The sequence below is a fragment of the Microtus oregoni genome, unplaced genomic scaffold (assembly GCF_018167655.1).
Source record: "Microtus oregoni isolate MIOR12 unplaced genomic scaffold, Mior012 000004F_ref0000308, whole genome shotgun sequence".
In the NCBI taxonomy this organism is placed as follows: Eukaryota; Metazoa; Chordata; class Mammalia; order Rodentia; family Cricetidae; genus Microtus; species Microtus oregoni.
In genome coordinates, this window is record NW_024543063.1 from 8,940,669 (window position 1) to 8,964,646 (window position 23,978).

A 23,978-nucleotide genomic window follows, 5' to 3' on the forward strand; every position below is an offset into this window, starting at 1 on the left:
AATGCTGGGGTGGGGTGGGGGTGAGGGGCTTGGTTTACACATCCACTGGAAGCTGGAGATGGGGGTAAAGTTCTTTGTAGGGACCAAGTAACGAATCTGTAGCGAGACATTTACCTAAGTAGAGGTAAGGAGCTATTCTGGAATATTCTCAGCCTTGGCTCTACCAGTTCACCAGGACCATGAAAGCAGGCAGTGAACGGTTTGCTCAGTGCCTCCCAAGGATGCTGCTCCCTGGAGCTCTATTTAGAGCCCAGGCGTGGGGTCTGTGAGCAGGAGAGATGCTGAATATCTCAAGATGAAAGAAATGATGACATGAGCCAGGGCACCTTGCAAGTGGTACCAAGTAGTATCCATTCTGGTTCTCTGGCCAGAGGCTATTCCCGAATCTGTGAACCCCCGTCCTAGGGATGGTTTGAATGGGCCTATTGTCTCTGAAATAATAACACTGGTAACAGTTGGGAAGAACTTGTGGGCTGATGGTAAGCCAGTGTCAGAGGACACTTGTGGAAGTTGGGTGGCTGCAGCTATATGTATAAAAGCAGTTCTAATGTCTACCCTCATTTATGTCCACATCCAACTTCAGACTGTCTCCATGGTGAGGATACTATCTTTCTGGCCATCAGGAACCCTCAACTGCCTCCTCCTGCTCCAAAGTCTCTCTGCAGTAGTTACAGCACAGGCAAGAATTGTGGCCTTGGGTATCAGGAAGATGTCACACAGTCAAGAACCTCGTTAGAAAGGCACAATTTATTGGTCACACAGACTGGGAAACAGGGGATATACTTGCTTTTCTGCACACTCTGGATCTGGTTTCTTACATTAATCCTGATATATTAAAAAGCAAGACAAGAAAAGACATCACCGACCTATTCTCCTGATGTAACCAAGGAAGAGTCACACGACTTGGGAAGAGGCTGAACTGTTAGGAGAGCCTGGGACCAAGGCTCACTTTCCCTGATAGCAGGCCGAAGAGCTCAGTGGTAGAGATTCTTCCTCAGTACATCAGAAGTGCTGTGGGGATATGGGGAGGGGTGTGCTTGGCTCAACCCAGGGTATGGCGGTAGCTGCCTACCTATAGTGGCAGAGAGGGGACTGAGCCTAGACTCAGCAAGAGTCTGCCATGGCTGGCTTAGGTTGAGGCCGGATCTCTTCATTGGTGAGATGGAGCTGACCTCCGACTCTGGCGGACTGAAAAACTAACAGAAACCAGGCAGATCTGGTCTGGGACTAACAGGACCCCAGCCTTAGCTAAAGCAGCTTGCATCTCTGAAGTTGGACAGGGCCGGGCTCCTTGTACCCTTAGTTAGCTATGCAGACTCTTCAGGTCCCTGCAGTGGAGTCTGGCTCATTCTAGGGGTTGTTGGCTTTCTTAATGCTTTGTTTAAACTTCTCAGGACCTACCATTTGGGTCTGGGTCTAGGGTTCAGGGTGACTGGAACCTCGGCTCTGGAGGCCAGCCTGACAAATGCACTTAACATAGCACATGGCACCTGACCATTATTATTATTATTATTAATATTATTATTATTTATATCTTCACCCAGATGAGAGTCTCAGTTCCTTTCTTTAAAACAACGACTGGAAGAAGGCCCTGGAGTCAAGGTTCTGAGACCCAGGTGCAGCTGTCTGCTGTCCATACGGTTAAGTGTTTTCCATCTAGCTTCAGCATCTGTGCCCAGCGTTGCAGCCAGCACACTCTTGGGACCACAGAAAAGCGAGGCCCTTTCCTGAAAAATACACAGCCTTGGACTCGAAGCTGGGCAAGAGGAGCTAGCAGGAGGTCCTGGGAGAGGCATCCTGAGAGAGGCTTCGACCTGCTTTGTGCTGATCCTCCAGGCTCCCATCACCAGCAGCTCACCAAGACTTCACTGTAGGATGAGAACAGAAGGGCTATCAGGGCCTTGCTATCTCTGGGCCACTCTTGACCCCTAGTGCTGTGAGCTAGATCAGGCTGACATGAAAGTACACTTAGGACACACTCCTCAGTGTCTTAGACGCTAATTCACATGCCATATGCATAGACTATATATGAAATAGATACATGTTATATATAATACATGAAACATGAGTGATAACTATAAAAATGATAACATAAAGTAACAGCATATGGCATAATCTATTTCTCCCCATAAATCTATACAGCAGATACCATTAGTATCCTCTTTTGACAGATTAAGAAGACATAGAGCTGGGCAGTGGAGACTTGGGATTTAAAGTGGACACAGGGCTGCAGTACAGCATTTGTCTAACGTATAAGATCCTGAGTTTGGATCTCAGTACTGCAATAAAGTACAATAATGGGCCAGGTGTGTTGGTAAAAGCCATTAATCCTGGCATTCAGAAGGCAAGGCAAGTGGATCTTTTTCAAGGCCAGCCAGGTCAACACAGCAAGTTCTAGGACAGGTAGGACCACACAGAGAAATCCTGTCTCAAACAACAACTATTATTATAATACAATAACAGAACAGCCAGCAGTCTGGTTGTAGAGTCTGTTCCTTTCTCCTGTGGTACTGGGGATTCAGGCAAAAGCTTCAGGGAGGCTTCATGTGTATGCTACTACTGAGCTACAACCTCTGCTCCCTGACTGCTGCCACGTGTTCCTCTTAAGATAGCATCTTGCCATATAGCCCAGGCTGACCTTGGACACCGATCCTCCTGCCTTAGACTTTCAGGGTGCTGGGATTATAGGGATGTACATCCATGTCCAGTCTCAACTGTGTTTTTAATCATTTTCTAGTTTTGTTCTAGAATAAATACACTCTATTGGGAGGGGATAGATATTTAAGTTTCTAAAATACCAGGAATGTTTTAAGTGCATATATTAAGGATGATAAAACTAAAATATAAATGACCCAGATTCCCTTACTTTACAGGGCTAGGGGTTTATACACAGCTCCTTCTCTGTCCCTCTCAAGAATTATTTGCAGGGAGGTGGTGGTGGTGGGGCATGCCTTTAATCCCAGTATTTGGGAGGCAGAGACAGGAGGATTTCTGTGAGTTCGAGGCCAGCCTGGTCTACAGAGCAAGTTCCAGGCCAGGCTTCAAAGCTACAGAGAAACCGTCTCGGAAAACAAAAACAAAAAAAGAAAAAAAAAGAAGAATTATTTAGGACCAATCAGGGACACCCACAGTGGTGCCAGGTTCAAACCCTAAGTTCAGCCCTTTCTCATAGAGCACTTCTCAGGACACACACACACACACACACACACGGACACATGTATGCACACATGTATATATGGCTCAACACACCTGCATGGCAGTCCTGCCAAGCAGCCCCTCCTCGTGGCGGTGCTTGCCATGGTGGGGGAGTTCTGTGTTGTCGCGGTAGTCTCGGCCTTTGGAATGCTGTAGCTGCAGGACCGCAGGGCTCTTGACTGGCAGGGGTGGCCGTGGAGCTGGGATGGGAGTCGTCTGTTGGCTCATTTCAGACCTGGAAGGCTTGATAGGCCTCTTGGCTGGCACCGGGGCTTGGGTACTGGCTACGGTCTTGGGCTTCCCTTGGTTCTTGTCCCCACTGGGCATTTTCCCCTCAGCAGAGGAGGAACAGGTAAAGGATCGCATCCGGGGTGTGGGGCCAAAGACAGGCACAGGGACCTGTTTGCTTGACCCCTTGACACCCTCCACCTCTTGAACTTTGGAGAGCAGGATGCTGGGTGATGAGATTCCTGGGTCTGGACAGGGTGGGGGCTCCTTCCGCAGCATCTTGGGGGACTCCTGCTCTTTCCTGGGCACCACCTTAGGGAAGGAACTCACAGACCCGTACAGTGGGTTCTCAAACATCTCTGGCTTCGTCAGCTGGAGGTCTTCCTGTAACAGAGCCTCCACTTTCCCCAGGTCACCAGATCTAGAACCATGGGGAAGAGGAGAATGGGGAGGAAACACGATCAGCCAGGACCTGGGAAGTAGATGCTTCATGCCTCTGGGCTTTCATTTAGGGAATATAAACATGTTCTGGAACCAAATATAGTAGTGGTGGTATAATATGTACTATACCAAATGCCACCAAATTGTTCATTTTCCAGGGAATAATTTTACTTGAACTTAACCTTAATTAAAAACAAACAAACAAACAAAACCCACAGAGTCTCACTATGTATCTCTGGCTGATGTAGAACTCAGAGATCCACCTGATCCTTTATCTGCCAAACACTGAGATTGCAGACATGTAATACCGTGCTAGGCTAAAAGTATAGTCCAGGGTAGTAGCCTCATGGTCCTCCTGCCTCCATCCCTTCAGCATATTTTACCTGCATGTGTCACCACAACTGATGACAACTTTCTAAAATTTATACATAAACAAGAGATGGGTGGAGCTGGGTGTGGCGGTGACACACGCCTCTAACCGCAGCACTCGGGAGGCAGAGGCAGGCGGATCTCTGTAAGTCTGAGGCCAGCCTGATCTACATGGTGAGTTCTAACACATTCAGAGCTACATAATAGAGAGACCCTATCTGAGAGAGAGAGAAAGAGAGAGGGAAAAAGAGAGGGGGGGAAGAGAGAGAGAGAAGAGAGAAGTGTGTGTTGGGGGGGATGGGACAGGGAGAGAGGACGGTACTATGATATTTCAAGTTTTTCCATGTTCTCAGAGGCATCCTTAATTCCGTTTGAACCCCAGCATCTATGAACAAGTGGGCTATCCCTGGAGATATTTTGTAGAAAGGGTGACATGTAAGAAGCCACCACGCATGACCCTGCTGTGACATAGCAGAGCTGCCGTGCCCCACAAAACAAACCCTGGGTCCAGGGAATAGTCTTAGTATTCTTCCCAGGGGCATAAACTTTCTCTCTGAGAGGCTGTGGGAAGCCTGGTTTCTGTGACAATCTCAGTTGTCAACTTGATAAGGTCTAGAAGGTCCTGGGAGACAGCCTCTAGGAGATTATCTTGATAATTATGGTGGAAAACTTGACCATTGTGGGTAGCACCATTCCACAGGTTGGAGTTCTAGACAGGAAAAAAAATGAAAACAAAAAACAAAACAAAACAATAACAACAACAAAAAACAAAAAAGAGAAAGCCAGGCACATGTGTGGAGGTCAGAGGACAGTTTATAGCGGACAACTCTCCTCTCCCACTCCGTCGATCCCAGGGATTGAACTCAGGATGTCAGGCTTGGTGGCAAGCACCTTACCCACTGAGCCAACTCAGCAGCCCACTACATACTAGAAATCACTACATACCCAGAAACGCTGAGACCTTGACAGAAGACAAAAGCCATCCCTTGTCTCTAACCCTGTTTTGAACCAGTCCCGGACCCTCTAAGCAAGATCTCTACTATGGGTAGGTCTCGGAAGAGGTGGGGGAGGGGCAACCTGCTCACAGATGAAACAGAATGCTGGATAGAAAGCGAGAACACAAGGCCAGGGGCTGGAGAGACGGCTCAGTGGTTAAGCACCCTGTTCGAATCCCAGCATACATAGTGGCTCACAACTGTATGTAACTGCAGTTTTCGGATATTCAGTGTCCTCTTCTGGCTTCTGAAGGCACTACATGTGGTAGACTGAAGCAGGCAAAACACCTATACACAATGTGTGTGTGTGTGTGTGTGTGTGTGTGTGTGTGTGTACGTACATACTAAGAAAAACCCCACAAGGTTTGGCACCTGATTATTCAGCTATAGACACTGAGGGGGCAGGAGAGGAGACAGAGCCAATGAGATGGAGTTTAAAATGTGTTTCCTCCAGCAGGGTGCTCAGGGTATTTCTGCCGTCCTTAGGGGGAGGTTAGGAAGAACAGATTAGAGTTAAGAGTTTTAGTCTCCTGAGTACAGGTAACTGAGAACCAGGGGACAGTCTGTTCTCATGCAGCAGACTCTGGATGTCGGCCAGGGTCCCAGCAGAGGCATCTTTCTCATCACGCAGCCTTGACCTTGGACAGCAGCCAGCCTCGCTTGCAAGGATTGAAGTGTTTCCCAGAAGATGGGACTTAAGTGCTAAAATTGGGGAAGCCTGGGTCTACCTGGGATGGGTGGCCATTGTCCCCTAGCCTTGCAGGTGTGGTGGGAGGACCCTGAAGTACTGGGATACCCCACTGCCTTTATTCAGGCTGAGCTGGGTACTTGGAGCAGCAGGTATGGGGCCTTCAAGCGTTTTTTGCTTTTAATTCTCTCTTTGGTGAGAGGTGAGCTTAGAACCTCATCCTATGGGGCCCTGAAGGATGCTGCCACCCAGGGTTGGAGGGAACATGTTTTCACCAAACTCTGTTCACAGTGTGAAGCATGGAGTGACCTCTACCTTGGGAACCTTGGAGGATTACACCACGAACTTCTGTTTTCTTTGTGGCTGTTTCTCTAGGGTTACTAAAGAGACTGCCTTTGTCAAACCGAGCATTTCAGTATCTACCGGATGGAGACCCTTGGTTTGCATCTCCAGGGAGGGATACTGAGGCTCGCTTTAGAGTTGGCTAGGCTCAAGGACCTGCCCCGCCCTGACCCCCAATCCCTTTCAGCTAGTTCAAGGTAACAGCCAAGGCATGGGAGTATCAGTGCCTCTCCAGATACTCTCCCGGGCAGGCCTGGCATGGGCATTTGACTTGGAGGGTTTGGGGGAGAACCACACTGTGAATGATGCCCCAGCACTGGCTCCTGATTACTGTCAGTGAGCTCCACCCAGGCACTGAAGTCCTGAGGAGGAAAGAAAAGAAAACAGCACCCAGGAAAGAGGCCACACACGGCAGCCTGTGTCATCACAAAAAGTTTAAGGCAGCTGTGAGGGGAGACGTGTCTACGTCACCGTTCCTGGGTCCGGATGACTCTTGGCCATCTGTTATCCTGTAGGAATAAGATACCCCACCTAGTGTTTCCCTCGGCTGCTAAATGACTTCATCCCTGCGCTGTGTGGTTCTTCCTCCTAAGGCAGTTTTGGCCAATCTCTCTGTAGGGTGACAGTTCTGCCTTCATTTGGATTTCTAGTTCCAATTTATTTTTTAAAAATTGCCATCGAGGCTGGGAAGTGGTGGTGCACACCTTTAATCCCAGCACACGGGAGGCAGAGGCAGGCAGGTCTCTGTGATTTCAAGGCCAGCATGGTCTACAAGAACGAGTTCCAGGACAGGCTCCAAAGCCACAGAGAAACCCTGTCTCAAAAAACCAAAACCAAAAATAAAAAAAAGAACGAAAACTATTAAAATAAAAAAAATGTCATCAATGGGAAAATCTAGAGACTTCTTTATGAGAACATGGATGCTCATTTTTAAGAAAAGAGAGAGATTTGGGGTAGGTGAAGGTTTCTACTCAGAAATCCCCACCTTTTTCCCAGAGACCTCCAGGGAGTGGAGGATGCTAGGGGCTGTCATTGGTTTCAGAAACGTCTCAGGCAGTAAATGCAGGTCTTTGTTTGTTTTTTCAGACAGGGTTTCCCTGTGTAGCTTGGCTGTTCTGGAACTCACTCTGTAGACCAGGCTGGCCCCTAACTCACAGAGATCCGCCTGCCTCTGCCTCTTGAGTGCTGAAATTAAAGGCATGCGCCATCACCACCGCCCAGCAATAGTAAATGCAGTTTTATAAGATGTTCTTCTTGGCACCCCACCCCTGGGTTTAAAATCAAGTTGCACCCTTTCTTTATACCAACCATCCCATTCCCCCAAGTTCCCCCATCCTCCCCTTCTCACTTTTCTCTCCCCATCTCTTCCAATATCCAGGAGGATAACTATATGTTTTTCTTTGGGTTTACCTTCTTATTTAGCTTCTCTAGGATCACAAATTATAGGCTCAATGTCCTTTATTTATGGCTAGAAACCAATTATGAGTGAGTCTGGATGCTCACCTTCCTAGTCCTGGATGGAGGGGGGACCTTGGACTTCCCACAGGGCAGGGAACCCTGACAGCTCTTTGGACTGGAGAGGGAGGGGGAGAGAAGTGGGGCGAGAGGGTGAGGAGTGGGGGGAGGGGGAGGGAAATGGGAGGCTGGGAGGAGGCAGAAATTTTTTTCAATAAATAAAATAAAAAAAATCAAGTTGCACCAACTGTTTAGACGAGTAGAAGCCATAGTAAGGGCAGAATCTACTACATACAGCTCTGCCCTCTCCAGGCCGCTATCCTGGGGAGCCTCCAGGAGGCACTTGTGAGCAGGAAAACACAATTCAGAGGACACTAACCTTGTCTCTTGCATCCTGGGGCAAAGGCCTCTGTTTGCTGTGGAGGATGAAAACTTCTTTGGGGACAGAGGTGGCTGGGAGGGAGGGGTGGGAGGACCCTCTCCCCTCCCGGGCCCCAGGGAAGAGTCCTTGGGTGGCTGGTCATAACTCCAGGCTGTGAGTTGCTGGTCTGGGGATAGGCTTGATTTCCCATGCAGGGGCTGTCCAAAGGGCCCCACACCAATGTAGTTTGGATTGATGATCTCATTGAGACTGGAGACACCACATGCAAGGACCCTGTAAGAAGATGTGTTGGTACATCTGAGGCCTCTTCCCTTCTCGGTTGGCACCAGCCTGAGGAAAATGTTCCCTGGCTTTTCAACCTCTTGGAGCCTTCATTTCTGGGGCACATTAACTCATTCCCTCATTTATGCATGCATGTGATGGAGTGAAGAGAAACAAGAGATGAGGGGGAGATGAGCAGGAAGGTTGAGACCCAGCAGGCAGAAGGTGGCTGGTCTGCCTGCTGGAGAAGAGCTATTCAGGGTTGCCTTTGAATTGAAATGAGGTGAAATGCAGAAGAAAGGAAAAGAAAGACGAGCCTTCGGGCAGTGGAAAAGGTCCAGGCTAAGACTCAGAGGTCAGGGAGAGATTGGCCTGTTGCAAGTTTCTCCGAAGACCAGTGAGCATGTGGGAAGAGGAGAATGAGAACGTGACAGAGCTGTGTGTGTGTATGTGTGTGTGTGTATGTGTGTGTGTGTGTGTATGTGTGTGTGTATGTGTGTGTGTGTATGTGTGTGTGTGTATGTGTGTGTGTATGTGTGTGTGTATGTGTGTGTGTATGTGTGTATGTGTGTGTGTGTATGTGTGTGTGTATGTGTGTGTGTATGTGTGTGTGTGTATGTGTGTGTGTGTATGTGTGTGTTTCGGGGAGGGGAGAGTCAAGAGTACATTTTTCAAGGCAAAGTCAGTCCATGGACAAGTCCACGTGGGACGTGTGGGTTTGCACATCCTGTGTAAGGCACCGGAATGACAAGATGAAAGTGTAGTCACGGAGGCCGAGGCTAGAGGGGTTAAGAAAGGCAGCGGTCAAAACTGGGTTTAAAATAGGTAGCCAGACCTAGCTGAGGCTACCCTTGTAGTCACACACCACACCATGCTCCTCGCCGGACTCCATCTCAGGGAGGACTAACAAGACCACATTAGGAAATAGAGGTGATTCTGGTTATTAGGAAATGCTGTCCTTAAATAACAGAGGCCGGAACATCCAAGTTATTCTCAATTTAGTCTTTCCTGTTAGTCACCATGTTGGTAGGTTGTTTTTTTGTTTTTGTTTTTTTCTCTTGAGACAGGTTCTCATAACACAGCTCTGTCCTGGAACTCACTGTGTAGAAAAGGATAGCCTTGAACTCACAGAGAGAGGTATGCTTCTACCTCTGGAGGGCTGAAGAATTAAAGACATGTGTCACCACATCTCTCTGTGTTGGTTAGTTTTAGTGTCCTCTTGACACAATCTAGAATCCCCTGGGAGGAGTCTGAATGAGGAAGCATCTAGACCAGTTTGGCCCACGGGTATGTTTATGGGGACTTGTTTTCATTGTTAATGTAGAAAGACCCAGCCCACTGTGGACAGTGCCATTTCCTAGGCTGGGCTGGGAACAAGCAAAGGTGCATGTATTTATTCTCTCTGCTCTTGACCATCATTATATTACTTTAAGTTCCTGCCTTGACTACTCCATGACAATGGACTGTAATGTGGGCTTGAAGGTCAAATAAACCCTTTGGTCTTCTTGCTGCTTTTTATCAGGGTATGTGTCACAGTGACAGAAACGAAACTAGGAAGTCACAGATGGGGAACCTTTGGCCACTTGTGTTCCTGGCCCTCCCTGGGGCCAGGTTTTTGTACCGGAATTATTTAGTCATCTATAATTCCTTCTTCCTGGACTCCACATCCTTCCACTGTCTGGTGGTGTACCTAGGTCATGGCCTATACTATATTTACATTGATTTTTTGAGACAGGGTTTCTCTTTAGCTTTGGAGCCTCTCCTGGAACTAGCTCTTGTAGACCAGGCTGGCCTCGAACTCACAGAGATCTGGCTGCCTCTGCCTCCCAAGTGCTGGGATTAAAGGTGTGCGCCACTTCTGCCCGTTGCCCGACGAAGATTTATTTATTTATTTTGTTTACAGAGCTCTGTCTGCATGTATGCCTGCAGGCCAGAAGAGGGCACCAGATTTCATTACAGATGGTTGTGAGCCACCATGTGGTTGCTGGGAATTGAACTCAGGACCTCTGGAAGAACAATCAGTGCTCTTAACCTCTGAGCCATCTCTCTAGTTACATTGATTTATTAAGGGACACTTGAACTGAACTGTTACAACATGGAAGGGCCTCTGAGCCTTTGCCACAGCCATGGTGATCTCCCCAAAGATGGGGACTTGAACTCAGGAATTGAAGTAAGCGAGCAGAGAGCAGCTGGACCACAGCATCCCTTCTTTGACCTCGGCTTTCCTGGGTCCCACTTTACCCTCTCCCGGACTCTGGTTCACATAAACCGCCAGGTTGTAGTAGGACTTGGCAAGCTTCATCTACCTGCCGGCAGGCTCCCACTGCTTCACGGGGTCATGGCTGGTGAGGTTCTTCAGGCACTTCATTCCACTAGCCTCATCCCGCTCTGTCTTCACAAAATCTAGAAGAGAAGGTTCAGGAAAAGAAAACATATGAGTGCCAGGCCACCACATGGGTTAGACATGGCAAAGTGGTATCCATTTGTAGACCAAATCTGGAAAGTAAATACAGGCAGAGGGATTTCAAGCAAGGCTTTTAGGCTTCAAAATCTTTATGCTTGGTGACTGGTTAATGATGTCTGCCATGGGTCCAGAAGGAGAACAGGTACTTACGACTCTTGTTGCTTCATGAAATATTTCTAACTTGTTAGCTTAGCCAGGGACAAAGCAGACATTTCTTGTCAGATTAGAACAAAATGAACACTACTAGGTCACCCCGTAAGATTACCTCATATGCAGAGCTAATCTGTTTATGGGGCTTAAAGGGACCCCCCCCCCCAACTTTATTTCTGAATCTGGCATATGATTGCTAGGTGATGACCACCATCTCGTCAACCCACTGTCCTGCTAGAGAAAAGATCTCTCTCAGGGCACAGGGGAGTCACAAGGACAGAAGCAGTGACCCTTGGTGCACTAGGGCCTTCCCTGGCATGGGGAGCCCTACTCTCCTGTGTTGTGAATTCCACTCTTACTACTTCCATAACAGGCAAGCAACCACTGTGCCTACCATTTCCTGCTTGGCCCTGGGTGAAGCTTATCTTAGCCACTTCCTGAGTTCGTAACCTTCTGCCAGTCACCTAGCCTAACTATGCCTCAGTTTCCCTGGCTGCCAAGTCAAGGCCATCACACTTAGCTCCCAGGGCTGCTGTGAGAGATAAATAAGATGCCATTTTTTGTTCTCGTCAAAGACATCATCTCACTCTGTCACCCAGGGTAGCCTTGAACTCATGATCCTCCTGCCTCAGCCTCCCGAGTGTCGGGATAACAAGTGTGCACCACTACGCTACCCTCGAGGCTTTCCAACCATGTTCTATTCTGAGGGTGTGGGTCACAGAACACTTGATAGCCTTGCTGAGAGAGAGGCATGCCTGTCCCTAGTGCAGTGGCCCCTGGGAAGGTTGGGAAGGTTGGGAAGGGGCTGGCCTACCGTAGAGCTTCTCCCTCATCTTGCCCTGTGAGGTCTGCAGCTTAATCTCCCCTCGGAAGTGGCCAGTCATCTCCCCGTGGTGGGTGAGAGGGGTGTAGATGGGAAGCTGAGTCTCTGTGGTCTCCAGATGAAGGGCAATGCAGCCTTCACCTGGGGAGAGGAGAGAAAACATGAACATGGAAACCATGGCATGAGACAGACATGGAACATGTCTAGCGATGTAGCTGTAGCCCTGGGAGCCAATTCCTTGAAGCAATCGACCAGGCAGGGATTAACTGACAAACCTTTACGATCAATGCCTTAGCAACAAGGGGCAAATGTCTCAAGCCTCATAGGAGAAAGAGCTCTATACAGATCAATGTGGAAAGAAAAATTGGATCCTAGAAAATCCATCCAAGAAACAGCATTAAATGCTAATCTGATTGCTGTAGGGAAAGCTTACTTCCCAAGGTTTGCAACAGCACAAGAAATAAACAAAACCATATGAGCAGGTAAGAGCATAGGTCAGTCTGAAACATCTATACAAGAGAAAGTCTGAAATGAGAGGGAGACAGACTAGAGAGCTATCTTGGCAGCAGGGAGGGGCTGCTATTCTGTACCTAGGTCTGAGGAGCCGGCTGGGGACACAAGAGAGGTGTGATGGCCCAGGAAGACTCAGGTTCACGTCACAACTCAGATGATGACTGACCGTGTGATCTGGGCAAGTCACCTGACCTTTATGAGCCTCATACAGTAAACAGTTTACCTGTTTGCTCATCGGGGAATAGAACCCGCCTCTGAAGCTCTTGTCAAGATTAAATTATATAGTGTCTGCAGCTCATCCAGCAAGGCTAAGAGGGAGGTTGCTGGCTGTGTCCAGAAGTCACAAGGAGCAGGTATGATGACCCATTCGGAAAAGTTCTTCCGGCAGCCAAGGGACAGAGTAAGAGGCAGCATGGTGGTATGATGGGAAATGGCAGACGGGCTTTCTTCTTTCTTGGAAGACTGAGTCACTACTAATAACTGAGTCACTTTAGAGGTTGAGGCTAACGGGCAGGGAAGGTCCCTGGCCCGGGATGCTTACCATAGGATTCATCGCTGTCAGAGGATTTAATGCTGATTAGGATGTGTTGGTCCAGTAGGTACTCAGGATCAGAGATAATAGGCTTTAGCTGCGGAGGAGGCACCAGATTAGAGTCCACAGGTGGGAATAGGTAGGGACAAGTGGGTGTGGCCCACCAGTCTCGATATTAGAATACACAAGAAGATGGAACTGAAGATGTTCTTTTTGTTTTGTTTTGTTTTGTTTTTTGAGACAGGGTTTCTCTGTGGCTTTGGAGCCTGTCCTGGAACTAGCTCTGTAGACAAGGCTGGTCTCAAACTCATAGAGATCCGCCTGCCTCTGCCTCCCGAGTGCTGGGATTAAAGGCGTGCGCCACCACCGCCCGGCTGAAGATGTTCTTTCAACCAAACTCAAGTCTTGACTTTCCCTGCCCTAGAGAGCAGGTGGAGCCCATTGCTCAGGTAAGTGAGGAATAACTTTCTCCCCAACCCTCAACTGGGTTGAGCTTCCAGGCCCCTTGTCCATATGATCTCCATTCTTCCTCCCCTTCTTTGTTTATTCTAGGGGCCAAAGGAAGAAGCCTGCAGTTCCATCCTTCTTCTCCAGCCCCTCCAAGGTCTGCAGCTGCATATAAAGAGGGTACTACGGGACTGCTCCCCATCTGGGGAAATGTGTTTCCTTGCCAAAGACCTTCATTTGGGCTTGAAGTATCCTGTGGCTTGCTAACAGTATGGCTTGGTGAGTGACAGACTCCTGAATGCCAGCATTGCCCCAACTTCCTGCGGCTAAAGATTGTTCAGAGATATCAGGGACATAGCACAATGGTAGAATGCTTGCCTGGCATTACTACAAGCACCAAGTCAGTTGTAAGAACCGAAGGGGGAATGGGCGTACTAGGGGCTGAAGAACCACTTAGGAATACTAAAGTCGCTTATCCATGCTGAAAAGTATGCCTTAAATCACCTGAGAACAGAGTCTCTACGCTGGCCTCTTTGGCCTTCGTTTGGGATGGCTACCATCTGGGTAGGCCTATTGCAGCTGCTGCACACTGGGCAGGCCTGCTGCTATGGCGGCTTGCTGGCCTCCATTGCTATGCCCTCCCCTCCAGGCACCTTCTCTTCCGGTATTACCTTTGGAAGAGTCTCTCCAAACCGCACCACCAGCTCTCCTTCGCTTCCCTCTTCGTTTTCTCCTTCCTGACTCTTCACAAAACCTGTCGGAGGATCAGAAGCTGGGCTTGCAGACCACAGAGCTCGGACAAGACAAAAAAGACTCCAAGGGTCACCTTCCTTGGACGACGAAAGATGGTTTCTTTCTTTGGAAGTCTCTAGGGCTTCAGTACCATTTAGGAATCAGGTTCCTTGGGGATTCTGTTTTTGTTCAAGGGATGGTCATTTGCCAACAGGCTAATTATACTTTTAGGAAAATCAGAGAGAATCCCCCTCCTTTTTGACTCTTCTTTGCAGCACACCAGGCAACGAAGAAGTCATCACACCGCAGGCAAGAAGATTGGGAAGCATGACAGCTCATCCCACGCCACTCAAGATAGCAGCCTTTTGAAATTCTAATTTAAGCTTCCTAATATGCTGTTTCCATAGAAATCTATGCAAATGTCTCGAGAGTTTATTTAAAACACCCGCACAAAACCCCTCATCCCTCTTGGAACTGTTTTGACCCTGCCTGCTGAACTGAGGCTTCGGGATGTTCTGGTGAAGGTGGCATTATCCCTAGGAAGGGCTGGGATGGATGGAAGCAGGAAGGCGCAGAAAGGTATGAGGGGGCAGAATTCTGGCTGGCAGCCCTAGGACTTTAGAAGCAAGGAGTCTGTGCCTATTTGTAGAATTGGTGCATATCCTTCCTCCACTGCTCCTGAGACCACCCCAGGGAGAACTAGAAAGTGTAAAGTTCTCTTGCACGGGAGTCTCAGGCAATATGCCCAGAGATGCTGTTTAGAAAGGATTCCTTGTAAGCACACCAGGTGCTCAACATGACCACCTGAAATGGAACCGTGCTACCTTGCTTCTGGCTACAGTGAGCCCCACAATGAAAGCGCCACAATATAGAAAGGGCGAGGGGGCCCAGGGTTACATCAGGAAGGCAGTAGCAACTGTTAAGACCCTGACTGATCTTCAGAGCTCTGGAGCTTTGCCCAGGACAAAACTGAGTATATATAAGAGCTCAGCTTAGTGGGAATTCAAGTGGGTAAGAGTCTGCCTAGAGAATAGTGATAGAGGAGCCAGGGGACAGAGGGGACAGTACACTAGTGGCTGCCCCATCTCCAGGGCTGAGGCAGTGAAAGCATGGACCACAAGGGTGGAGAAGGGGCCTCACAGACACCAGATAATCCCTTAGGAAAACCCACCTATAGCCTACTTCGCTGGACCCACTGAGGCCCATCCGTGAATCTTCATCAGAGAGAGAAGAAACTGAGTGGGGGATCAATCATTAACAAAGACACTTGTGTCAAAGACTCACCCCTCAGGGGGGTTTGCAAGCCACTTACTCTCTAAGCAGCTGGAGTGGAACTCCAAGTAGAACTTCGTCTGGGATTTGGTCTTCAGTGTGGCGTAGCACGCAAGGAACTCAATCTGCCCTTGGCTGTCCACAGTGCCAGGACCTGGAACAGGGAGACCAGGCATTTATCTGCACCCTGTTCCTGGAGATGGAGGCTCCTCCCAGCTTCTCTCCAGGGCTTCTTTTCTCTGTGTCCACCCACCATGCTGGGCTCCCTCTGAGGGCCCAAGGATGGGGAATGTCCAGGTGGAGGAGAGATTTTCCTTAAAGCTTCATGACTCACCATGCAAGCTCAGCATCCCTAATGGCCACAGTCGCTCTAATCTGTCACAGGCTGGCCATGTAGGGTGTCGAGCAGAAAGAGTAAAGATGGCAAGAACCCAAGTTTTAATGTCAGTTTTGCAAACAAATCCGTATGGCCTAAGGCAACCCCTCAATCTCACCTACTAATTAATTCTCTTTCTTTTCCTTCCTTCTTTCCTTCCTCCCTCCCTTTCTTTTGCTAGCTAGAACTCACTACGTAGCGAAGGCTGGCTGCAAACTTGTGATCCTCCTGCATCAAGTTCTCAATTGCTAGGGTTAAAGGTATGAGCCAACACATCCAGATTTCCCCATTAGTTCTAAGAGAGAGCTCATACAAGTTTATTTAGAGGTTCAACATTCAAATCTGCTGTTTTGAGTCCACAGGTAGGGAGGACTACCCTTACTTCAGTTGCATAGCTATGTCCAGTCCTTTTACTCCGGGCTCTAGGACTTGTTGGCTTCAACTAACATGCTCATAACTGTGTTAATTTACACACCTGAAACTGGTTTTTATCACTGTTATTGTTTTGTAAGACTGAGTCTTATATGTACCCCAAACTGGTCTCAGACTCACCATGTAGCTAAGAATGACACTGAACTTCTGAGCCTGTTGCCTCCGGCTCTTAAGTGCTGGGACAAAAGGTGTGTGTCACTATAAGTGATTCTGAACTGTTTTTAAGCAAGTGTTCTGTCTTCCCATATAAGTTCTAAGCCACTTGAGAGTTACCACCACCACACCTGTCAACCTTCCTTCTTTCCTTCTAAACTCCACAGCATCTTGGCCAGGCTCTGCTTAGGCAAATGTTCCGTCCAGGCTCCACACTGGTGACCAATATTTTCAAGCATCTGCTATGTACTGAGCCCCAGCAGAAAGAAACCCAGCCCGAAAATGAAGATGCTTTATCCAGTGACAGAGGAGGGGTGACTATTCCACCAATTCTGTAGGACTCAGAGAAAGGGGAGATGGGTGTGAGTAGGGAGGAGGTGGAGCCCACAGGCTAGCAAGGTGGTGGAACAAAGATGGCCATATATAGGAAGGAGATAGGACAGGGAGAAGACATAGGTGGAGAAGGTGGGTCACATCAGACCCACAGATGTTTGGTCCAATGGGAGGGAGAAGGGTATCCTAGTAAGACAATGATTTCTCTTCATCTATGTGTCTCAGCACAGAGGGTACAGAGGAACACAGTTGTCCTCTGCCTGTATTTGGTGCCTCACCCTCAGGATTCCTAAATCAGTTATCTGCTGCACTGAAGTCAAGAGTGGGCAGAGGAGATGGCAACATGGCTTCCTGATCACTGACGATCAGGGCTGGATGGACTTGTTAAGAGGCCACAGCCCCTCCTGGGACAAGGGTAGCCTGGCAACCAGGGCTGGGCTGGGCAGTTTGAAAACAGAACTGCATCCCTAAGCATCAGTTTATTCCAGTCTCCTGGGACTCATTCATCTGCATCCCACCTCCACAACTTCCACCGTCTCCACCTACTATGCAGCCACACTAACGCTGGCTTAATATTTTCTTTAATTAGAGCCAGTTTTTAAACTTAGATGTAATTAAATAAAATATGCCACGATCGGAGGAAACTGAAGTACTTGCTTATCCAGAAGAGACATATTTAAAACACACGAAAGTATATATACCATGAATAACCATTCACCCATGTATCCCCAGCCCAGAACCTTCTTTGGGGTTAGGTACCATACCTTGGTAGACACCGATTTACAACCACCCACTTTTAACTACGCCAAAATGAGTTTCAAAAGTAGGTTTTCTGGATTGAGATTGTGATATGGCCTGGACATGAAGAGACCAGGTGGGCAGACTGTGGTCCTGTGGGAAGGATGGGCCTATTTCTAACATGGACAAATGGTAGCTGCAACCATAGGATAAATGCGCTAGGGCCCTTGTCTGTGAGGAAAACAAGAAAAGCCAATGCTGCCCACTGCTTACCATTCTTGGAGACAAACTGTGATGTGACTCCTGCTTCAAATGTGGCAAAGACAGGGCTGTGGTCGCTTGTCATGATGTCACTGGTGCTGCCTGCAAAGGAGGGAAGGTATTTCTAAGCAGGGATGAGGAAGGCCTTCTGGCCAAGGCATGGATGGCAAGCCCACAGCAGGGACAGACCGGGACCTTGTCAGGAGTTATCACCATCACCCTTACTGACAGCCAGTCGACCCCAGCTCTGACTAAATACCTCAGTGTGGCCAGTGACACCAAACAGCAGAAATGAGCTGTACAAGTTCAGTCCAGCCCAGAGAATTGTGAGCAAAAGATTCTGTGTTTGAAGAGCTGGGATTCAGGGCATTTGTTATGCAGGAATAGATCGCTGGTACACCCAATTATGTTAGAGCTGCAAGAAAACCCAGGCTCCCAGTCTTCCTTACATTCTAGAAATGCATTTTCTTTTCTATGGCCCCTTCTCGATCTCCTCCACCTCCAACTCCTTAAACCCTTCTACTGTGTGCTCTGGTACTCAATGGTATATTAGCAAAATATTATGTCTTCATCCTGCCACGGAAGATAACACAGCCTTACCTGTGAGTTGGTTTTCCTCTTTGCCCATCACACATTGGGTAATGTGATGTGGGAGTGATTTCTTTCTAATCTGTTGCTTTCATTGGTTAATTAATAAAGAAACTGCCTAGGCCCATTTGATAGGCCAACCCTTAGGTGGGTGGAGTAAACAGAACAGAATGCTGGGAGAAAGAAGCCGAGTCAGGGAGTCGCCATGATTCTCCCACTCCAGACAGACGCAGGTTAAGATCTTTCCTGGTAAGCCACCTGGTGGGCTACACAGATTATTAGAAATGGGTTAGATCAATATGTAAGAGCTAGCCAATAAGAGGCTGGAACTAATGGGCCAAACAGTGTTTAAAAGAATACAGTTTCTGTGTAATTATTTCGGGGCATAAGCTAGCAATGCGGGCAGCCTGGTGCTGGGGAAGCCGATCATATTACAACAATAACGTGTGGGATGTATGCCCTCCTCAACCCCAGCTGCCACTTTCAGACCCATCTCCTTCCCCTTTCCTAAAACCTGCACTATGGGGCAGGTCGGAAGGTCAAGGTTAGGGTCAAAAGAGACAGTGGCAATTCTATGAGCCTCCACCATTATTTGGCCCTCTGTAGAGGCAGCTGACTGATGGAGACAGCTGACCAATCTTCTGAGACAGAAAGTGAGAGGGCCCTCAGGGCTGCAGGATTTGGGGCGTAGGTATCCATATGATTGACTCTGTGTTATAGGCAATCAGTGTAGTAAGAGTTAACGTGTATAATGCAGAGCTCAGGTGTGGGTGGGAGAGGGCAAACAGGAAATACTCAGGGAGTCTGGGTAAAGGATGAGAAATGGGTACTTTCTGTCTTTATTTATTTTGTCTGGCTGGTTAGGGCAGTACTAGGGATTGAAGCCAGGACCTCATGCATGGCAGGAAAATACTCTACCCCTAAGCTATACATAGCTCCTGTCCCATTTTCAGGTTCTGAAGGCAGAATAGTGCCTTGGCTGAAGCTATGAGTATAGAAGTGTCAGAGACGTTAATAGTGTAAGCTGAGCGTGTAAGAGACGTGGCTGTGCCACACATCTAAAGGTGATGCATGAAGTGTTCTGGGAGACAGAGCTCAAGAGAAGGAGGCGGGAATGGGGGTTGTAACGCATATGCTAAACTACCCCAGTGGGACAGTAGACATGAACAGATCAAGGGAACAGGAACCAACTTCATTTGTGGGATCAGAGTTTAATGGTCTCCAGAGAGGGTGGCAAAACTCCCCCCCAACCTATTTCCTTACTCTGAAGATGGGTAGGTATGAGGGCTCAGCTGAACAAGTATGGGTCATGAACTGCCTATCAGGGGTCTCTGGCTTGTGGTGCACTGTGGGATGAGGGTTGAGTGCCAGTGATTAGGAACTTGTGATGTCTTTTAAAGTGTGTGTGTGTGTGTGTGTGTGTGTGTACACACAGATGCCTCTGGAGGCTAGAAGTGGGAATTGTATCTCTTGGAACTGGAGTTATAGTTAGTTGTGAGCCATAGTAAGTATGCTGGGAACCAAACTCAGGTCTTCTGGAAGATCAACAAGTGCTCTTAACTGCTGAGTCATATCTCTAGCCCCATAATGAAACTTAGGGCCCCCAAATCCACATGAACATATTTAATGATATGTATTAGGCTGAACCATGGAACTCCCTGGTGGTTGCCTGCTTTATGCCTTCAAAATTATCACTTTTATACGGCTCAAACTCAGTATGGTTCTTTAAAAAAGAATAGTACCAGAAGGTCCTATTCAGCAGTCTTAGCCATCTGTGAACCCTGTGAGTCACAGTGACAGCTGGCCTGGAAAGATATACCCATTGGTGCAATAGTGGCATAAACGTCATGGGGGTAACCAGCCACTTTCTGATTGAATTTGAAGCCCCCACCCCCAGACAGAGCTCATGTCTGTTACTGTTAGCTGGGCCAAAAACCTGTGACTGGCTGGGCCACATGCTCTAAGGGAGAATCTGCTACTATTATTCTTATAAATTAACATAGTACTATATTGTCCTTTAAGTTATTCTCTTTATATCCCTAGATTAGTACATTTCTTAGCCCGCATCAGAGAAGCTTCTTTTTGCAGTAGATGGCGATTAACACAGAGACCCACAAGTAGTCAATAAGCAGAGCAAAAGACTACAGAGTGCTCTGTTCTAAATGGGACATACATATCACACCTGCTCTTTCCAAGGCTGAGGGATCACTGCCGACAAGAGGGCGGAGAGATTGTAAGAGCCCAGGGGAGTGGACATAGGCAGTGAAGCATTTGTTAAATATGAGAGCAAACCAAAACAGCTATGGCTGCATGTACAAGACCCATTCAAGATCAAGTCACCCGAAATCCCAGCATGGATGGGCGAGAGACTCATGAAGTCTCACCCTAGCTGAGGACTCACTGGCAATTGATGGCTACTGAGGGAGAGTCAGGATATTTTTTTTGAGGAATTTGGTTCTCCAAAAGGCTACCCATGTTCCAGTAGGTGCTTCACCTACCCACAGACAGACAGCACTAAGTGGACTGAGTAGGTTTAAAAAAGAGAGAGAGTCCATGAAATTGGGAGGGTAGAATGCTATGAGGGATAGGAGAGGAACTGGAGGAGAGGAGGTGGCAGTGAATTTGTGTAATAGGAGCGGTGTGGCTGGGTCCCTGGCACCCCGGCCACCTGGCTAACTTATGCCCCAAAATAACAACACACAAACTGTATTCTTTTAAACACTGCTTGGCCCATTAGTTTCAGCCTCTTATTGGCTAGCTCTTACATATTTATCTAACCCATTTCTAATATTCCGTGTAGCACCACGAGATGGTTGCTTACCGGGAAAGATTCAGCATGTCTGACCTGGCAGCTTGCTTCATTGCATCTGCCTCTGAGAGGAGCTGCATGATGTCTGAGCTCACTTCCTCTTCCTCCTAGCATTCTGTTCTGTTTACTCTGCCTATCTAAATTCTGCCCTATCAGATGAGCCAAGGCAGTTTCTTTATTAGCCAATGACCTTCCTCCATCAGATTTGATCAGAACACACACAACTGGATGAAATTCTCAATAGAAAGAAAGCAAGCTGCTGTTGAAAGTGCTTTAATGCCTCTCTGAGTAGGGCTACTTATTGCATTGCAGCCCAGGGAGGCCAAGGATGCACCAACTCCATCCGGATCCCTGATTAGGGCTCCAAGCAAACTGAAGCCCTTTGGTTTGCCGATGCCCTCAGAGCCCAAACCCTAGTCTACATTCCGCCAGTGATCCACTCACCATAGGACTGACAAACCACATGGACCAGGGGGTAAGACTTCCAGAGAACTCGGTCGCACCAGGACGGCAGGTTGTACTTCATCTGCAGAACAACATCACCGTTTTACAGCATGCGCGCTACTTCCATTGTTATCAGTAAAGACAAAACACACAGTATTAACTGGGGAGATCTGCCATCCTCGAGTTCATCCGCTGTTGGCTCTTTCCCTGCAGGTAGCTTTAAACTATCTAAAATACACTCCACTTATTTTATGTGCGTGAGTGTTTTGTCTGCATATATGTATTGCACCACATGTGTGCAGTGCCCACAGAGGTCAGAAAAGGGTGTTGGATCCCCTGGAGCTGGAGTTATAGTCAGTGGTGAGCAGTCATGTAGGTGCTGGGAACTGAACCTGGGTCCTCTGCAAGATCATCCAGTACTCTAATGACTGAGCATCTCAGCCCTTTACACTATTTCTTAAGTGTTTCTTCTTAGGGTAGCATATATAACAATGGATTTCATCATGACATCTTCAAATATGCAACATCGTACTTTGCCCATATTCATCCCTCAGTACCTCTTGTTCTTCCTCCCCATCTCTTCCGGTCCCCTTCTTTCCCCCACATAGCCCCCTTTCTGCCTTGACGGCATATATATTACATGTGTGTGTTATATGCAAATAATACAAAAGTATTTTTATGATTATAAGTAAAAATTAGAATATATATTTAAACCTAAATTTTGTAAAGGACTGAAAATATGATATCTGCATTTCCGAGTCTGGCTATTTCACTTAAGTGTTAATTTCTTCAACTCTTTAAACTCTACTTTGGGTGCTATACTTTTAGATGTCCTGGCGTCTTGCTATGAATGAGGTTAATTTGCCTTGCACCTGGACCCTCCCAGCAGTCTACTCACGTTCCCCTTCCATTTCGCTGTCTTTTGCTCCTGGGACCAGGATCTCATCCATACAGGGTTTTCTGAGCCTTCTCTCTGCATCCTTAGCAACTCTCAGTGCCCATCATCTTGTACTGCTTATTCCTGGACTTGTCTAGGTTGATGGCCTTGGGTTGGACCCCAGAAAAGTGACTGATATTCAGAACTTGCTGCTTGGCTGAGCTCTCTCTAATGGATCCTTGAGCTTGAAACGTGTCACCTCCCTCTCTTCAAACCTCCCAGTCTGAACTCCCGCTGCCCTTCCAGGCACCTCAGATGGCCTCTTTTTATTTATTTATTTTGGTTTTTCGAGACAGGGTTTCGCTGTGGCTTTGGAGCCTGTCCTGGCACTAGCTCTGTAGACCAGGCTGGTCTCGAACTCACAGAGATCCGCCTGCCTCTGCCTCCCAAGTGCTGGGATTAAAGGCATGCGCCACCATCGCCCGGCTTCAGATGGCCTCTTTAAAAAGCCTCCCCATCCTTCCTGACCAATGGTCGTCTCCTTCTCTGCCTGCTCCTCATGACGTCATGTTCTATTGGGGTACTCAGTGGCAAGCTCGTCTTCTCTCTCTCCCTATAAATAGCCTGGGGCCAATGTTCATTTGGTTCTGACCTCTCTTCACCTAGAAGAGTTCCTCACCCATCAGAAACTCTTTGAATACAGCAGTAGTTTATTGTATCTTTCCCCAAATGCTGTCCTTTCAATAGGAGTGGCCTTGTTAATATATTAGTAGTTATTCTGTGATCAGTTTAGTTTTACGTATGGAGAATATAATGTTCAGAAGCTCTTATAGGCTCTGATAAGCCCTGCAGCAAAGAAACCAGTTTTGTTGGTGTTGTTTTGGAGTCTAGCCATGTAGTCCAGGCTGGCCTTGAACCCATAATTCTCCCACCTAAGCTTCTCAGGTATTGGGATTTCAAGCATGCACCATCACATTAAGATGCATGGAAACCTGTTCAATCTTGGCTAACCGAGTTTGGGTGGAGGGCTTTGTTTGTTTTGGTCTTTTAAAATCAGCTTTACAGGGCTGCAGTCAATGCTCAGTGGTTAAGAGCTCTGGTTGATCTTGCGGAAGGCTCTGGGTTTGGTTCCCTGTGCCTTCACGGCATTTTACAACCATTCTTTAAGTCCCGTTCCAGGGGATCTGACACCACCTTCTGACTTCTGTGGGCCTTGCATTCATGTTGTTCACAGACATTCATGCAGGCAAAAACACTCACATATAAAATAAAAATAAGTAAATCTTTAAAACTAGCTTTTCTGTACAAATAAGAACCAATGCTTTAAAATTCTCTCAGCATCCTGACTGGGGCCATTGTTAGCTCAGCTTTTTGTGTGTGCAAGTTGGTGGCAGTTTTTACATGTGAAAATTTTGGTTTTGGAGACAGTCTCATGAAGCCCAGACTGGCCTCAAACTCACTGTGTAGTCAAGGGTGACCTTGAACTCCTGACCCTCTCGCTTCCACCTCCTCAGAGGTGGGGTTAGAGATGCAGGGTCCCAGCCTGGCTTGAGGCTGGAGATGGAATCCAGGGCTTTGTGCACCCAGGCAAACACTCTATCGACTGACTTACATCCCCAGCCGCTGCATGTGTATTCTAATTTTTGTTTTGTTGATCCCTGGTGATGGAGGATGCTTC

General features: G+C 47.8%; 1 protein-coding gene across 1 annotated transcript in view; it reads right to left on the reverse strand.

The window, feature by feature from the left end:
* Window positions 1-737: 737 nt before the first annotated feature.
* Window positions 738-23,978, reverse strand: part of Inpp5d (inositol polyphosphate-5-phosphatase D) — a 112,004-nt gene continuing 88,763 nt past the window's right edge. Inside the window, exons 18-27 of the mRNA XM_041650784.1 lie at window positions 21,424-21,505; window positions 17,595-17,684; window positions 15,330-15,443; window positions 13,957-14,039; window positions 12,848-12,935; window positions 11,785-11,934; window positions 10,663-10,759; window positions 8,093-8,368; window positions 3,250-3,844; window positions 738-1,868 (exon numbers count right to left, since the gene is read on the reverse strand). Of these exons, the coding sequence (XP_041506718.1) occupies window positions 1,866-1,868; window positions 3,250-3,844; window positions 8,093-8,368; window positions 10,663-10,759; window positions 11,785-11,934; window positions 12,848-12,935; window positions 13,957-14,039; window positions 15,330-15,443; window positions 17,595-17,684; window positions 21,424-21,505 (1,578 nt within the window). The 3' untranslated portion in view covers window positions 738-1,865. The remainder of the gene's footprint in view (window positions 1,869-3,249; window positions 3,845-8,092; window positions 8,369-10,662; window positions 10,760-11,784; window positions 11,935-12,847; window positions 12,936-13,956; window positions 14,040-15,329; window positions 15,444-17,594; window positions 17,685-21,423; window positions 21,506-23,978) is intronic.